The 19089-nt window shown below is 42.1% G+C and overlaps 1 protein-coding gene across 1 annotated transcript in view; it reads right to left on the bottom strand.

Annotated features, from left to right (window-relative positions):
• Positions 1-15860, bottom strand: part of polr1f (RNA polymerase I subunit F) — a 30962-nt gene extending 15102 nt beyond the window's left edge. The window contains exons 1-3 of the mRNA XM_060942620.1: positions 15566-15860; positions 3018-3159; positions 1144-1352 (exon numbers count right to left, since the gene is read on the bottom strand). Of these exons, the coding sequence (XP_060798603.1) occupies positions 1144-1352; positions 3018-3159; positions 15566-15828 (614 nt within the window). The 5' untranslated portion in view covers positions 15829-15860. The remainder of the gene's footprint in view (positions 1-1143; positions 1353-3017; positions 3160-15565) is intronic.
• Positions 15861-19089: the final 3229 nt, after the last annotated feature.

Below are 19089 nucleotides of genomic sequence, written 5' to 3'. Positions count from 1 at the left end.
ATGAATGTTTTTAACCTTTCTGAATGTGAAGGAATCAGTGATGTATTTTGTTTTGGTATGACGTTAGAACCTGGCCGAACTCAGTTTGGCGGTCATTCAGCTCACTTTATTCAACGAGAGTAGGTCTGTGTGGTGACTCAATAAATAAAACAGTACATTTTTATTTTCATTCACTATTTCCAGTTTTTCCACTATTTCCATCATTTATCATATTCAGTCTTGTAGGTTGGTTATTGTGGCCTCAGGTTTTGGTAGCTTGCTACGGTATGCTGACTGATTAGCTTACCTGAGCTATCTATCGCGTATCTGTCGCTAGTTTGCAGTGTACAGGGTATTTCGCACACTATTTATAACCATCACATTAAAAGTTATATGTGTTGTTTTGATGCCTGTTTGTTTCCCAAATATATACATGTGTGTCTTAATGGGTGAATAAAAGGCATCCAGTTAAATATTATTGTAGAAAGGGGCTTTATGAAGTTCAGTCCATTTACTTGCATTGGTTTACGGGGAAGATTTGCCACATCAAATATGGCGGACACTGACGTATCCCAGCAACGGGGCCACCAGCTCAATGTGGCGTCTATGTTTATATGTCTATGTAGGGAGAACATACAAACTCCACACAGAAAGGCCCTCGCCGGCTGCTGGGTTTGAACCCGGAACCTTCTTGCTGCGAGGCGACTGTGCTAACCACTTACACCACTGTGCCGAAAAAGTGAAAATTCATCAGATGAGAGGAAGTAATTAAAACAGCTGGAAGTTCTCAAATAATTTATGCATGAAAGGGTTAAACAATATATGAACTTACATTATAAGCATTTACCCATGACCATGGCCTAATGGTTAGCGAAGCAGCTTTGGGACCAAAAGGTTGCCAGTTTGACTCCCTGGACCAGCAGGAATGGCTGAAGTGCCCTTGAGCAAGGCACCCAACCCCCAACTGCTCCCCCAGGCTGCTCTGGGTATGCTGTACATCGCTCTGGATAAGAGCGTCTGCTAAATTCCGTTAACGTAATGTAATACCCAGAGCCCTTTTCCAATATTTTCCTTTAGCATCATGACAGAATAGATAAATGTGGAACCCGCCAAGATTTATTCTGACAGCACTAAAAGCGAGCATATTTCATAAATAAAACACACCTGGATTTTTCCAGTCTTCCTCTGATCAGCAGAACTCCAGCCACATCAGCGTCCAGCTGAGAGACCTCGAACTTCAGGCTGCCTCCCAACTTCAGGCCCAAGTCTCTCCACTGCTCAGGAGTGAGCTGAGCCGGCTTCACCACGCTGGCGTTAAAGCAGCCGTGCACCAGGCAGCCCACATGGCCCACTCCGATTTTATTTATCACGCCCTACATGATGCAGATACAACACACAGTCTTTAAAGGGGAACTGAAGTCATTTTTAAACTTGCTTTATTTCTTAATTAACGCGTTATTCAATTACATTTTCGGTTTTATTAACCTTATATTGTGACTTGTATTGGCATATTATATTACACTTATCAGCCTTTTCGGTTTTTAGCCATGCTGAATGTAGTTCATATGGTCCACAGCAGGCGTCGCTTAGCTGCGCGATCTTCACGAGACTTGTGCGAGACTTCAAATGGGAAGCATCAGCACTGCCATTTTGAAAACTGTTTACACAGCGGCCAGATCGCCATATCATTCCAATTTAGATTAATTTCGAGATTTGCCAGCTTCATCAGTGATGGAGATTATTCCATACGACTTCGAACCATTGGGTAAATGAAAAATAAATAAAAACGCTTTCATTAGTCCGTCGCGCTGGTATTTACGTCTTTACTGTTGCACAATTAAAACATGCCAGATCAGGTGGCTGGTGGGTTTTCAAAATAATAAATACATGCATGTGTTTTTGTGATAAATACATATTATACTGAGCACATTTCCCACATTAATCAACACAAAGTACCTGCATCTTTCAGTTCTTTTAAATCAAGGCTGAATAATTTCTTCTTTGCCGCTGCCTTTTATTAAATCAAATTTGAGACTTTTAATTTGATTTCTTTCAGCGCGACCACAATGCATGATGGGATATATTGCTTTGGTTAATGACTATCGGTTGCACACTACGCTTCGTGATGCATTGTGGGATACTTTGAGTGCACTATATAGGGTGTAAATAATCCTCACTAAGGTTTCGGACAGCACTACAAAATGGCGTCCCCACTATATAGTGCCCTACATAGTGAGTAGGGAGCGATTTCGGACACAGGGAAAACTTCCGGCTTGATTACATCAGCATTCGAAAGTTTCATTTTCGTTTGTTTGTTTTCGTTTATTGCCAGTTAAGCAGCTGTGGCTATTTCATGGCAAATACGGGTAATAAATTTAACTTGACATATTCAAAACCAACAATCAAATAAATAAATACATTAAGTTTGTTCACATCAATACACTAAAAAGTTTAAAACCTTTAAAGGTGGGACCTTATTAAAAATATCAAATATAGTATCTTCTTTAAAAAATTGTCTTTTTACTCTAAGGGCAGAGCAAGATAAAATATGCTTAATTGATCAGAGACTACCACAAAGATAGCATTTGAAAGAGGGCGCGCACATCTTTTGACAACGTTGGCAGATGTTGGTCACTTTGATTTCCGCTGTATGTTTTACTTCCGTCCTACGATGTCTCGCACAGGCCTCAACGAATCTCGTTTATGGCCATTGCTTTGACATATGGACTGATATTACAGAGCATATTTCAAACACTCATAACTTGCTCTAGCAGTGACAAAATAGTGATCAGAAATGCATTCCTACATTTTATAAAATGAGAAATAGAATTTTGATTAAAAAAAAATTGCCTTCAGTTCCTCTTTAATATATTAAAGAACAAACAGCAGATTTCCCTTTTCATAACTTGACCGAAACTAGATTTATTCTGATAGACGACACTCACTATCGTGCTTTGAAAGTATTAAATTATTACTTTTGATTTAATGTTGATGTGTATATTAAAAGCAGGACATAAAACATCAGCATATACACTCACCAATAGTATTTCTCTTTTCTTGGGCTTGAATATCACAAACGATGCCTCAATGTTTAAGTGAATGTAGCCTTGGTCATCGAAAATGTCCCCATGATGTCCTATAATTTTGATGCCATCATATGCCAAAGGCACGCCTTTCAAACTGCGGGACAGTAAAGAGAAACAGCGAACTGTTAATAATGTGAGACCATGGATGCTCGCTGATACTAATGCCTCATCAACTCCTCAATCTAAAGTCCTTCAGCCTGTGACCCAGAAACTACAAAACTAAGTCACCCCAAATTTGGTTATATTCCTGTTGCTGGGTTTCAGTCACATGACTTTTCTTCGTGGTTTTACTGGAAGTGAAATAGCTGGTGGTCTAAACAGCTGCTGTAGCACAAACAACTAGCGATAACTTAGGTGGTGTTTACATTAGACCGTATCAGCGGATCATCAGATTAACGTTTTTAAAACGATTCGCATGCACACAGCAACGCCAATACACGGATACGCTAATCACATGACTAATACGGCACGCAAGTTGAAATGTGTCAGTGCGGCTCAGCGCTTCCTCCTCAGCGGCTGCGCTCCAAATCACTCCGCCCTGAACAGCGAGTGCCCTCTGGAGGGTGCGCACTCCGGCCCTGCACAGCTCACAGAGCGCGCGAGTGAAGCGCACGAGCAGTGATTCAGGACTGAGCCGCTGTGTGTGATATCCCAGTGCATATCGGGCATGCGCAAGTCACTCACCACTTGCAAGTGGAAGGATGGCAAGCCTAAAGACAATCATAACTACACAATAGGGCTGTGCGATGTCCCCTTAATTGGCATCGACGATGTTTACAGTGCAAACATCATGATGGACGATGATATCGTGGGCGGGGGGGGGATTTTAATACCACGTTATTAAATATATTATTATTATTAAAAGTATTAGATACTCATCCGAGGCTTTGGTACGTAAAGGAAAAAAAAAGCGCTAGGTGATGTGGAATATTTGGCCTTGAACCTGGCCATAACCAACTCGCTTGCGCAACAGAGGGCCAGTACAGACCGAGCGTTTGGAGTTTGCCGAGCAGTCAACACTGCGTTTGCGCACAGCTGGCTTCGGAGAAATGAGCTGCGCAAAGCGCAGGTGGAAATGAACCTCCCCGAGCACTCACTGATCACGGCAAGATATTAATCTGCTCTAACAATGAAAGACTAGTATTCAAACTATGAGAAGAAACTACACTTAAGCTATTACTCATTGTTTATTTACACCATATCAATTGAAGATTCGTTTCGGCCTTTAGTGCGCACTTGAACGCGCTAATTTTTCCAATTTATTAGTGTTTGAATTATTGCGCCAGCTTTTAAAATCATGATTTAATATTGTTTTTTTTTTAACTGTCTTTACATTTGTCAGAATCACCTTCATTCTTCCATTTGGTTTGACATTATGGCTTAGAGTGGACCATTTTGAGTCTGAAAGTAGGCCTGTTTACCAGATTAAAGTTATTTGACTTCTGCCGAAGTCTGCGCTTCACTGCCGTTTGATAAGGTGCAATATTTCCCGACTGTTAATAGTGGCTATTTGTTTGAACAACATGACAAATTTTACATTAAAAGTATAGTGTAGGCTAAAAAATGAAGTCGAAATTTATTATTAGTAGCAGACTGTATTTGTGTAACCACGTTATGTTCACTAGCACGTCCCTGCACCATAGCCTACGTGAACAAGCGGTAATAGGACATTACTTTATAATGATTTATATAATTATGTATTTATATATGTTATATAATATATTTATATATTAAACAAAACTAACTAACTAAACTAACAAAAAACTAACTTTTTAGGTTAAATAGGCCCAGATGATACCGTATATGCATGTTTATGACAGGAGGGGGCGTGGTATCACGATGGTGGCTCTCCATCGTGATGGATGACCACCATCGTCGATGGACGATGGCATCGTCTATCGGCACAGCCCTACTACACAATGGGCAGCATTTGCATCTTACCATGAACAACATTAAGAATGACAAAGCAAAGCATTATATTCATACTTTTATACTCTTTAATGAAAAACAAAAAGGTGATACAAGGCGGAAACAACAGCAGGAAGTGAAGTCCGCGCCATTTTTCAGCAGTCGCGTCACATGACCAACGTGGCATGAACAACGCCAGCGAATCAGGAAGGTGGATGTCAGTGATGTTGTCCAATGACGACGTCAGCTAGAGCTCAGCACTGCGTTTCCTCGTATCTCAATGTTTACACAGCACCGGATCAGATACGAACTGGGTTGAATACGTGGGCCCTGGCGGATTCAAGTTGTTCCGCCTGTGGAGTCGTTTCCCGGCGTTTTAATGTGAACGGACAGTGCATCCGCGACGAAAACGAGACGGATACGGTCTAATGTAAACACCACCTTAGAGTATGCTCGTAATCTAGAAGCCACTGCTGGCTTTAGATATATTCAGAAGATTGCTCTGTGCAATGGAATCGACCCCTACAGTCTGGGAAAGAAGGATTTGTCATACGATCTCGAAAACTACCCTTCAGTCGAGTTCCCCGACATCTCGAACTATCTGGTGTTGCAGACGTCCTTCTACACCGCAAAACAGATGAAAGCTTGAAAGAGTATGGAGGCTTACAACTTTTTTCTATGTGGCTGGGTAAAGGACCTCGGTATCAAGTCGCTGCCGAATGAATCCTGTATTGTTTTTGCCCGTGTAAGTACGGTTTAAGCCTTTTGTTTGCGTCTTTACAACGAAGCGCTCAAGTTGAAGTGTAAACAAACAGTTCGCTTGATTCTCACTTGTGTTGGCTCTTATCTCTCAAGTAAATCATTCACAAAGATCATCAGGAACCCCTTTAAAGACCTGGATCTTAGTTAAACAAGACGGAGAAGTGATCACGGCGCATTGTAACTGTACGGCTGGGGAAGAATTCTGTCGCGACCTTCATGCATATGAACTTTGTGAGACACAAACAAACAAACAGCTGGGGACTTTAACGCTTCATGACTAAAAAAAGTACCGTAAAATAACGACACGTAGCAAGAAAAGTACTTGGAAAACACTAAGGCCATAGCTGGGAGGGAAATACAAACCTTTCACCAAGTGATCACTGCAAACTCGAGCATGCTTCGACTCGGCTCCCTTCCATTTCAGTGAGGGGTTCAAAAGCCACCTTTCTCGACGTCTTTTTGTGAAATCCTGTGTTCGTTCACCCTTTTTTATTAGTTCATGGGGAACCCTGAAGAAGCTTTTATCAGTTTCACGGTTTGATCAAATCGAACAACCTAAAACAACGCAAGCGTAAGGCATTTTTCATGCAAGCAATGCACCTTCTCCGGATGAACGCTTTGTCAACTGAGCTTTGGTAGACCACCAGCTAAAGTTTTGAATAACTAATGAAGCGGATGTGACATCGTGTGAAACCCAGCAATAACAGCACATCCCAGTGTTCAAATGCAGATAAACAATGGCACATGGAATGACAATTTTAATAAAAACGGGTTTCTGTGGGTGAAAATGTCAGAAATTATATTTTCTTCTGCTAATTAATACATTTAAAAAAAAAATAAATAAAAATTTGCGGTCCAAATCCTGCACTCTGATTGGCTGGCGAGCGGGTCCATATTCTACGGTAAGGACCCCAGTTACGGACCTCTGGCGACTCGCTCGTTCACAACAACAAACATAGTAGCATTTTTTGTCAACATTTATCTTTCTTTTTTTTTTTTTAAATAAGATGTGTTTATAAGATTATCGAAAATCTTATAAATTTTTGGCAGCATTTCTCAGGAGAATAGCATTAATTTTACAGCATGGATAGCGATAACGACAGTGTTCACAGCGAAAGCGAGTTTTACTACCCTGAGGAAGAAGAAATAAAAAAAAACATTTCAGGAGAAAGCTAAAACCTGTAATTTGCCAATGCCGAGCAAAAACATGGCTGAATCCTGAATGACTCCTGTTTGTATAGATAGGGGACTACATAGGCGGCAAAATGTAGTTTTTTTTCTGCCATGGAAGTGCACTTGTATACCGAGGAGGAAGCCATTTGCATTACAGCCGTGAATGAGGATTCAAAATGGCGGCTCGGCTCAGTTTTCCCTTTCGGGCGCTCTCATTTTCTGTTAGAATTTGGTAAAGAAAAAAAAAAATTATATATTATTTACCAGCTTAAGGTCGGTCCGTATGGTGAAATACCGTGACCTCGGCCTTAAATACCGTCCTCGGCCACAGTATTTCACGATACGGACCTCAGTAAGCATTAAAAACAGTCCCTTTATTTAAAAGAGCTTGCTTGGAAAATAAATCTAATCAGGGCAGCCACTCTTATTTTTAAAAACCCGACTGTGTGCATGCACATTTGTTTGTTTGTTTATTTAAAGCAGTCGTTCTCAAAATGGGGCCTATGGAGCATTTCCAAATCCTTTTTAATTTTGTCCCAGCAGTAGAAATGACAACCCACCATTACATCACTTATGATTTACTTATTACATTTTTAAAATAATTATTAGCTTATTTTTTTCTGGTCAGTTGAATTGAATCGGTTTAGTCCAAATCTCAATAATTCAACAAACTCATCCGTCCACAAAACATTTTTCCAATAGCCTTCTGGCTTGTCCACGTGATCTTTAGCAAACTGCAAACAAGCAGCAATGTTCTTTTTGGACAGCAGTGGCTTTCTCCTTGCAACCCTGCTATGCACACCATTGTTGTTCAGTGTTCTCCTGATGGTGGACTTATGAACATTAACATTAGCCAATGTGAGAGAGGCCTTCAGTTGCTTAGAAGTTACCCTGGGGTCCTTTGTGACCTCGCCGACTATTACACGCCTTGCTCTTGGAGTGATCTTTGTTGGTCGACCACTCCTGGGGAGGGTAACAATGGTCTTGAATTTCCTCCATTTGCACACAATCTGTCTGACTGTGGATTGGTGGAGTCCAAACTCTTTAGAGATGGTTTTGTAACCTTTTCCAGCCTCATAAGCATCAACAACACGTTTTCTGAGGTCCTCAGAAATCTCCTTTGGTCGTACCATGATACATTTCCACAAACATGTGTTGTGAAGATCAGACTTTGATAGATCCCTGTTCTTTAAATAAAACAGGGTGCCCACTCACACCTGATTGTCATTCCATTGATTGAAAACACCTGACTCTAATTTCACCTTCAAATTAACTGCTAATCCCAGAGGTTCACATACTTTTGCCACTCACAGATACACTATGTCAGTGGTTCCCAACCTGGGGGTCGCCAAAGATCCACGGGGGGTCGCGAAGCCCTCTTGATTTTAAGGGGATTGATAATTTTAATGCAAGTCGTATATGTTAAATAAATGAGAGAACATTTAATTCATATACAGTATGTTACAAAACCAACAAAATTCAAGGGCTGCATTAAACATGTATTCAGTATTTAAATACATAAACAAAAAATAAGTTACGATAGGACAGTTATCACGAGAAACAGTGTGTGACGTCACGTCATTGCTTCTCGTGTAGCGCTGCGCAGTCATTGCTAGCAACGTAAACTGCGCTGGGAACTGTGAAAGATGGCGAATCGTCAGGTAGAAGAGACTGCGGAATGTGTCAAAAAGAAAAAAAGAGGGGGTACCAAGAAAGTTTAGAGTTTGGTTTCATAGAACCAATGGATAAAATTAAAGCTGAATGTGTCTTTTGTCATGAGAAACTAGCCAACGAAAGTTTGAAGCCCTGCAAGCTGAAGCAACACCAGACAACTAAACATCCCGAGACGGTGGATAAACCGAAAGAGTTTTTTCTCAGAAAACGAGAGCTTGTTGCCGCTAACAGTCCCCAAAATATCAAGGACCGTTTCTTTAGGGCTGGCAGCGACCAGAGGCAAGCAACGATTGCATCTCTTGAATGCTCTCTCCTAATTGCCAAAGCCAAAAAGCCACACAGCATCGGCGAGACACTGATTAAACCTGCTTGCATTAAAATGGCTGATATACTGTGTGGACCGCAGGTAGCTAACAAATTTAAGACTGTACCACTCAGTACGTTTACATGCACGTCCAAATCGAGCTGCTGTCGGTAATCGAGCAAAGGGTCCCAGCAGGGGTGCCAGAGAAATCAAATCCTACATGCACAAGTGAAATCGGGCTATTGTGCAAGGTGCATTGTGCACCCGAGCCACACGTAGCGCTACACGCCCCATCGTGTTGGTACACTTCCGGTTGTCGTCATGAAGAGCTATAGTGTTGCCAGATACTGCTGACGTATTCCAGCCCAAAACATGTTCAAATCCGCTAAAATGCACTTAAAACCCCCAATCTGGCAACACTAGCAGTTCCGTGTTCAAGCTGTTAGGCTTGCTCTAACAGACTGTATGGCTACAAACTGTCCGGCGCAGACCACTGTTTTGTAAGACAACTTATTTTGCACAATAATATTTTTCTAAAGTCCATTTTTTGCTTACAATTTAACTTATGTCTTAATAAACACACAAAAAGTTCAATTGTTTTTATTGACATTCTTCAGATGTTGGACAGATATATACACGCACACAAATACAGTGACTTGTTTATGTACACAATTCACAGCTGTGCAACAGCTGTACAGATGTATTTGGTGATACAGTAAGTGAGCTAAATTTTAACAGTGCAAACAATGCCACAAAAAGAAAAGATTCATGCCGTTGTCATGATTTGTTGCCATGCCGACCGAGGCTGTTGTGTTTCCCTTGTGGTCTCGTCACTCGTCACTCCCGGAAGGGGCAGTGCTGAAGTAAGTAGCTCGAATACGTAGCTCAATAGGGTTTACATGCACTAAGTAGCTCGGCAGAAATCGCATAATCTAGGTCGTGTAGCTCGATTCCGAGAAATCAAGTTCGGTTCAATTTCAGCCGAATTAAGGTGTATACATGGCATTTTGAACTTTGATTTCAGTCGAGCAACGGCAGAAATTCGATTCTCTCTATGTGCATGTAAACGCACTGACTGTCTGACAACACAGTGAAAGACAGAATGGCAGGAAACATTGAGCGCACCACTCGTCGAAAAACTCAAGACCGGCCCGTTTTCAATCCAGCTGGATGAAACCACCACTGTGGCGGAGGAAGCAATCCTCATTATGTACAGTACACTGAGGAAAGTGAGCTTAAACAAGAAATTCTTATGTCTGTCAATCTCACATCCACCACAAGAGGAGAGGATATATTCAGTGTAGTTGAGACATACTTCACAAGCCACAACATTCCCTATGAAAATATAGCTGCATGCTGCACAGATGGAGCCGCGTCAATGATGGGGAAAAATAAGGGCTTCAACAGCCGTTTGAAAGAGAAGGCACCGCACTGCTTAGGTGGGGTTTACATTAGACCGTATCAGTGGATCATCAGATTAACGTTTTTAAAACGATTAGCGTGCACACAGCAACACCAATACACGATTCGCGTGCACATAGCAATGCCAATACACGGATACGCTCGGCTCCGCAGGCATCCTGCTCTCCAAATCACTCCGCCCTGAACAGCGAGTGCCCTCTGGAGGGTGCGCACTCCGGCCCTGCGCAGCTCACAGAGCGCGCGAGTGAAGCGCACGAGCAGTGATTCGGGACTGAGCGGCTGTGTGTGTGATCTCAGTGCATGTCGGGCATGCGCATCACTTACCACTTGCAAGTGGAAGGATGGCAAGCCTAAAGACAATCATAACTACACAATGGGCAGTATTTGCATCAGTATTTGCAGTATTTTCATACTTTTATACTCTTTAATGAAAGGTGATACAAGGCGGAAGTCCGCGCCGTTTTTCAGTAGTCGCGTCACATGACCAACGCCAGCGAATCAGGAAGGTGGATGTCACAGTGACGTTGTCCAACGACGACGCCAGCTAGAGCTCAGCACAGCGTATCCGCGTATTCTCAATGTTTACACAGCACCGGACCAGACACGATTTGGATTGAATACGTGGACCCTGGCGGATTCCCGTTTCCCGGCGTTTTAATGTAAACGGACAGTGCATCCGCGAAGAAAACAAGACAGATACGGTCTAATGTAAACTTGGCCTTAGTGTTTCACTGCATGATACACAGACGCGCACTGGCAGGCAAACACCTCCGCGAAGACCTGAACGAAACCTTAAAGACTGTGGTCAAAATAGTAAACTTTATAAAAGCTCATCCGGTCAACAAAAGAATCTTTGCACAGCTGTGTGAGGATGAGACGCACCAGACACTCCTCCTTCATACCGAAGTCCGCTGGCTTTCTCGTGGGAAAGTGTTGATGCGATTCATAGAACTTAAACAACAAATACAGGAATTCTTAGCCGTGCACAACACGAAACTAACGGACGAAATGACAGTCGAGTTTCTCATCAAGACTGCGTATCTTGCGGAGATATTCAGTCTGTACAACGAGGCAAACAAACGTATGCAGGCCGCGGACGCCACCGTCATGGAGTGTAAAGAGACAGTGGGTGTGTTTTTGCACAAAGTGGAGTACAGACGGAATAAATTGGGAAAGGGGGACCTGCGACAGTTTCCCTTGGTACTACAACAATCAGAGGGGAAGCTACCTGATGCTTTGGCCAGACAATTCACCTGCCACATGGATCAGCTTCAAGAGGAGATGCGCTCGCATTTTTTGGATATTAATGAACATATCTCAAAAGACGCATGGGTGATGGACCCATTTCTCGCTAAAGAAGATGTGGAGCACCTCCAGGCTGAGGATGAGCTCGTGGATATAAAGTCCAATTCTCTCTGCAAGCGGTTCTATGATGAGCATGGATACAAGCGGTTTTGGTTGGTAAAGGGAGCAGTAGTCGCTCCCAGGCTTGCTCATCATGCGATCACCAGACTCATCTTTCCTTTTGCCACAACGTACCTGTCAGAGACTGCTTTCAGCACGCTGGTCACCATCAAAACAAAGGCACGCAACAGACTGGATGTGCACAGTGACTTTCGTTTGGCTGTTACCAACGTCACCCCAGACATCCCAGCACTGGCTCAGGAAATACAGTGTCAAGGCTCTCATTAAGGCCATGTACACACGTAGCCGGGTATTTTTAAAACCGAACATTTCCCCCCCTCTGTTTATAAAAATGTTTTATCCACACCACCTCGTCTTCGAAAAAAATCCCTTCCACACATAACCGAACATCTGCGTTTTCAATCACATTCATAAGCATTCCAAACCTGTAGATGGCATTATTTCCCCAAATCCTACCCCCAATCACATCAGAATAGCCCTCTGTTGGCGTCACTTCCGCCTAAACATAAAACATGGCGCCAAGCTCGTTCGTCTGGACAGACTCGGAGACAGAATTGCTTCTAAACACAATTTTGGAGTATAAACTTCAAAAGACGCAAGAAAACGTTGATTGGGAATCTTGTCAGTAGTTGGGCTTCTAAAATTAAACATGTAAATAGCACCTGCACAATAATTAACGCTTTCAAGGCACTACTCCGATCCATTACTCTTTGTCCATGCTTAATCTGGCTTCTGCAGTAAACAAAGGTCGCACGTTTGACGTCAGGGCAGATTTGTCGTCATTTTTTTGGCGCAGATTGTGACGTTCTAAAACACAAAACTCCGGTTATCTCTGTCTACATGAAAAGGCATACACGGAGTTTTCAAAAATCTTCACTTTGCCCGGAGTTTTTTTAAATATTCGTTTTGATGTGTTTTCATGTGGATGACAGGCCAAAACGTAGAAAGATATCTTCGATTTAGCAGATACCCGGCTACGTGTGGACGGGGTCTAAAAGTTAGGTTGCTTGGAGATTTAAAAAAAAAATAAATCAACAAAAATGTGTGCCTATTGCAAGTGTGTTAATTTTACACAGGTTTTCCTCATTTTCCGTGTTGTTGCTGTTTTTTTTTTTTTAATTTGGTAATATATTGAAATATAATTAAGAAACATGTTTTACAAGTATAGTTTATGTAGCCTAATTTCACACTGGTTTTTGTCATTGGTCTGTGTTGTTTAAGCAGGTAATAGGCATATATTGAAATATGATTAAGAAAGATGTGTTTGTTAAAGTAGGCCACAGGTTCTGAAGTGAAATTGCAGGTAGCCTGAATTATTCCAAAATAATAAAGTACTTCATGTAAAAGAAGTAGGCCTATTATTTCATAAATTTCATGGGGGTGGGGGGGTGTCACCGAAGCTTACAATGGTAAAAGTATGGGTCCCTTCAGAAAAAGGCTGGGAACCACTGCACTATATTGCCAAAAGTATTCGCTCACATATGAGCTTAAGTGACATCCCATTCCTAATCCATAGGGTTCAATATGACGTCGGTCCACCCTTTGCAGCTAGAACAGCTTCAACTCTTCTGGGAAGGCTGTCCACAAGGTTTAGGAGTGTGTTTATGGGAATTTTTGACCATTCTTCCAGAAGCGCATTTGTGAGGTCACACACTGACTACGTTTACATGCACATCCAAATCGAGCTGCTGTCGGTAATCGAGCTGAAGGTCCCAGCAGGGTGCCAGAGAAATCCAATCCTACATGCACACAATGAAATCGGGCTATTGTGTGAGGTGCATTGTGCACCCGAGCCACAGGTGGCGCTACACGCCCCATCGTGTTGGTACACTTCTGGTTGTCGTCATGAAGAGCTATTCAAGCGTGTAAACAAAGTTATCAGTTCCGTGTTCTCCATTGCGCATTTTTCTCCCGTCCATGAATTTTAATATATTTAACTCCTTAAGCTGAAGGAGCATGAACTCTGTCTCCTCATTGCTCCAGAAGTGCACGTTTCTGCTTGCCTGTGGCAGTGGGGGCGTGGTCAAGCGCCGGTCTGTGACAGGAGGGCGGAGCCAGGGAAGGTGAGTGGCAGAACGACGGTACACCTGATGGTAATTAACCTGTGTTTGTGTGTCTTCCCAGTAACCGCGCCCTATTTAAGGAGGCAGAGCAGAGGGGACAGCTCATCCCGGGACTAGAACACAGTGCACGTGTGCGCGCTTCTCTCAAGAATAAAAGTAGGCTGTTAAACTGAAAAGTCTGACAATAAAAAGCCTATTAGTACCAGAAGCTTTGTCCTGCCGTCCTCTGTGCTCCACATCCACATTTTCTCTTCTTCGTTTGTTCCTCCTGACCTCTTCTGCTGCTCGCTACTACTGTTGTCATGCCGACCGAGGCTGTTGTGTTTCCCGCTTGTGGTCTCGTCACTCCCGGAAGTAGCTCGACAACTAGCTCGATAGGGTATACATGTACTAAGTAGCTCGGCAGAAATCGCATAATCTAGGTCGTGTAGCTCGATTCCGAGAAATCAAGTTCGGTTCAATTTCAGCCAAATTAAGGTGTATACATGGCATTTTGAACTTCGATTTCAGTCGAGCAACGGCAGAAATTCGATTCTCTCTGTGTGCATGTAAACGTAGTGACTGATGTTGGACGAGAAGGCCTGGCTCTCAGTCTCCGCTCTAATTCATCCCAAAGGTGTTCTATCGGGTTGAGGTCAGGACTCTGTGCAGGCCAGTCAAGTTCATCCACACCAGACTCTATCATCCATGTCTTTATGGACCTTGCTTTGTGCACTGGTGCACAGTCATGTTGGAAGAGGAAGGGGCCAGCTCCAAACTGTAAAAACAAACAGTCTGCATGCCTAGGTGCTTGATTTTATTATACACCTGTGGCCATGGAAGTGATTGGAACACCTGATTCCGATAATTTGGATGGGTGAGCAAATACTTTTGGCAATATAGTGTATGTAATATTGGATCATTTTCCTCATGACCAAGAATTATATTTCTTGTCTCATTCGTTTAACTGGGTTCTCTTTATCTACTTTTAGGACTTGTGTGGAAATCCGATGATGTTTTAGGTCATATTTATGCAGAAGTATAGAACATTCTAAAGGGTTCACAAACTTTCAAGCACCACTGTAAATATCGTGATATATTTTGGTCATATCGCCCAGCCCTTCAATGCACACACTTAAATAATGAACATTAAATAGACCTGTACTGAAGGGTGGAGTACACTACCGTTCAAAAGTTTGGGGTCACTCTGAAATGTCCTTATTTTTGAAAGAAAAGCACTGTTCTTTTCAATGAAGATCACTTTAAACTAATTAGAAATCCACTCTATCCATTGCTAATGTGGTAAATGACTATTCTAGCTGCAAATGTCTGGTTTTTGGTGCAATATCTCCATAGGTGTATAGAGGCCCATTTCCAGCAACTCTCACTCCAGTGTTCTAATGGTACAATGTGTTTGCTCATTGCCTCAGAAGGCTAATGGATGATTAGAAAACCCTTGTACAATCATGTTAGCACAGCTGAAAACAGTTGAGCTCTTTAGAGAAGCTATAAAACTGACCTTCCTTTGAGCAGATTGAGTTTCTGGAGCATCACATTTGTGGGGTCGATTAAATGCTCAAAATGTCTTGACTATATTTTCTATTCATTTTACAACTTATGGTGGGAAATAAAAGTGTGACTTTTCATGGAAAACACAAAATTGTCTGGGTGACTGGGACTGTAAAAGGTCTGAGAGCTCCTGGTTTTAAACCTCAACACTGACTGGAGATCCTGAGATCTGAACCACTGCTCAGGAGCTGCTGAGGCAAACATCAGAACACGCCACATACCTGCTGGAGTACTTTAAAAGGTCAGCGTTGAGTTCCTGCTGGATCCCCGTCCTCTTCTTGTTCAGGTACATGGGCGGCAGAGCAACGTGCCTGCGGTGCGTGTGCAGCACGAGACACGAATACGGCGCGGGCACGAGCTCACGCGCGTCCGCGAAACTCGGGATCAGACACGGAACAGCCGGAGCCCGGTTCAACACCGAGGACGGATCTGTGTTGGTTACACTTCGTTTGGGATCATCATCTGTCTGCTCCAGGTTGGCCATGTTACCTAAACTTTGAGAAGGAAACACGTGGGTTGTTTCATCGTGTTAAAAAAAACAAAGGTTCAGTGGAACTTATCGCCACCTAGCGGACTGGAGGAGCAGGCAACAACAGGTACTTAACCCTTTGATGCAAAACATATGCACACCCCTTCTAATGCACAACATGGGTCAAAAATGACCCGCATTCATTTTCCAGGTTATTTCATGCTGACTGAGTTTTTCTTTGCTCTATCTTTTGAAATCAATCTATTTTATGATTGAATATTCCAAGTATTCTTTAAATATCTTCACACTCACATTCACACCTACGGTCAATTTAGAGTCACCAGTTAACCTAACCTGCATGTCTTTGGACTGTGGGGGAAACCGGAGCACCCGGAGGAAACCCACGCGGACACGGGGAGAACATGCAAACTCCGCACAGAAAGGCCCTCGCCAGCCACGGGGCTCGAACCTGGACCTTCTTGCTGTGAGGCGACAGTGCTAACCACTACACCACTGTGCCGCCCTACCACAAATCATTAATTTAATTTTTTCTTTCCTAATTTATGAACAAAAATACTTTTTATATTACTACATGGGCGGCACGGTGGTGTAGTGGTTAGCGCTGTCGCCTCACAGCAAGAAGGTCCGGGTTCGAGCCCTGTGGCCGGCGAAGGCCTTTCTGTGTGGAGTTTGCATGTTCTCCCCGTGTCCGCATGGGTTTCCTCTGGGTGCTCCGGTTTCCCCCACAGTCCAAAGACATGCAGGTTAGGTTAACTGGTGACTCTAAATTGACCGTAGGTGTGAGTGTGAATGGTTGTCTGTGTCAGCCCTGTGATGACCTGGCGACTTGTCCAGGGTGTACCCCGTCTTTCACCCGTAGTCAGCTGGGATAGGCTCCAGCTTGCCTGCGACCCTGTAGAACAGGATAAAGTGGCTAGAGATGATGAGATGAGATATTACTACACATGGGTCATCCAAGTGTGATTTAAAATTAAATGTCTTAATACTATAATAATAATTTGCTTCAAGTAATTACTTTAGCAGTGAATGGGGCCAGTTATTTATTTATTTATTTATTTATTTATTAACTATGTAGTTAGCTAAGCCAACCACAATAAAATTAGCTAACTAAAGTAGAATATGTCAACAGCTAGGTAGCTAATTGTAATTACTTGTAACTTTCTGATAAGTAATCTACTCACTCTCAAGGGAACCTAAACATAATCCATTTTTTTCTAAGGTAACGTTAGAACAATTGAAAACCATTACTTCCATGTATTAGATGGGCAAAGGGCGCTGTGCTGAGCTGTGAAATGTCTGACACAAGCACAATTCACAGTTCCCACCAAACGCTGGAGTAAATGCATGCAGGTCGTTTCTGACCCATGTGTGTAAACTTGATGTAGAATTACAAAAGCTGTGCTTGTTCATAACTTGAGAAAGGAAAAATAAAAATGATTTGTGCTAAACAAAAACAAGATATTTACTGCATATTTGGAAAAGTAAATGACAAAATGAATTTATTTCAGAAGTATATCATAGAAACACTCAGCCATACATGAAATAACCTGGAAAATGAATGCAGGTCGTTTTTGACCCATGTTGTGCATTAGAAGGGTAGTGATACAAAAAGGGTTTTTATTCAAAAAGTAAGAAAGGAAAAAATAAAATGATGTATGATGATCAAAAACATACCTTAAATACTGAATGATGGAATTAATTTATTGCAAAGATAGATAAAAACTCAGCAGGGTCACTTTTAACCCATGTTTTGCATCAAAGGGTTAATTATATCAGTTACTTTTTATTATTATTATTAAATTCAAACATAAACAGAATTATATTACAACATAAAATCACACCACCTCTGAAAATATAATCTGAAAAGAAAACTTATCAAATACATATCTATACAATATACACTATATTGCCAAAAGTATTTGCTCACCCATCCAAATTATCGGAATCAGGTGTTCCAATCACTTCCATGGCCACAGGTGTATAATAAAATCAAGCACCTAGGTATGCAGACTGTTTGTTTTTACAGTTTGGAGCTGGCCCCTTCCTCTTCCAACATGACTGTGCACCATTGCACAAAGCAAGGTCCATAAAGACATGGATGACAGAGTCTGGTGTGGATGAACTTGACTGGCCTGCACAGAGTCCTGACCTCAACCTGATAGAACACCTTTGGGATGAATTAGAGCGGAGACTGAGAGCCAGGCCTTCTCGTCCAACATCAGTGTGTGACCTCACAAATGCGCTTCTGGAAGAATGGTCAAAAATTCCCATAAACACACTCCTAAACCTTGTGGACAGCCTTCCCAGAAGAGTTGAAGCTGTTCTAGCTGCAAAGGGTGGACCGACATCATATTGAACCCTATGGATTAGGAATGGGATGTCACTTAAGCTCATATGTGGGTCAAGCCAGGTGAGCGAATACTTTTGGCAATATAGTGTATGTAAGATGGAAAAACAAAAAAAAAGGGGTTTATGAAAGGTTAACTTCTGCTTTGAATGTGTACAGTATATTTGCATGGGGATTGTTTATATATTTGACATTTTTGTAACAAGGACAATTCATTCTTAAGAGCAGGCCATGAAGGGGGAGATTTGGCATATCGACACTTGTGTATGGAATATTTTGTAAAAATGAGATTATTCGCCAAAAACTCAGTTTTCTTATCTTTAAGGATTACTCCCATTTGAATATTTTGAAAGGACCAGGAGTCAATGTTTCTGGAATTCTATCAGTTACTCTAGGTTATGGGACTCATGTATCAGGCATGAGAGAGCTCAGAGTGAAAAATCTGAAATAATAGTCTTGACTTGAATTTTAATATAATAACAATGAAAGGGAAGTCTTAAATCAGATTTTTAGCTGAAAAATTTCATGCCTGAATATTGTATACATACAGAGACCCACAGGAAATAACACAAGTGATGCTTTAGAAGAATGTTTATAATTTCTTAAAATAGTCACAGTATTATTGGATTGCATCAAATGTGTTTTCCTTCTGTAAGCTCATGTAAAAATACAGAGAACTATGATATCATATTAAAATTTTATTTAATTTATATAAGGTTTAGGGCGGGCGGCACGGTGGTGTAGTGGTTAGCGCTGTCGCCTCACAGCAAGAAGGTTCAGGTTTGAGCCCCATGGCCGGCGAGGGCCTTTCTGTGTGGAGTTTGCATGTTCTCCCCGTGTCCGCGTGGGTTTCCTCCGGGTGCTCCGGTTTCCCCCACAGTCCAAAGACATGCAGGTTAGGTTAACTG

This window comes from Neoarius graeffei, chromosome 16 (assembly GCF_027579695.1).
Source record: "Neoarius graeffei isolate fNeoGra1 chromosome 16, fNeoGra1.pri, whole genome shotgun sequence".
In the NCBI taxonomy this organism is placed as follows: domain Eukaryota; kingdom Metazoa; phylum Chordata; class Actinopteri; order Siluriformes; family Ariidae; genus Neoarius; species Neoarius graeffei.
The sequence above is the reverse complement of the archived record's forward strand: the minus strand, read 5'-3'. Positions and strand labels throughout refer to the sequence as shown.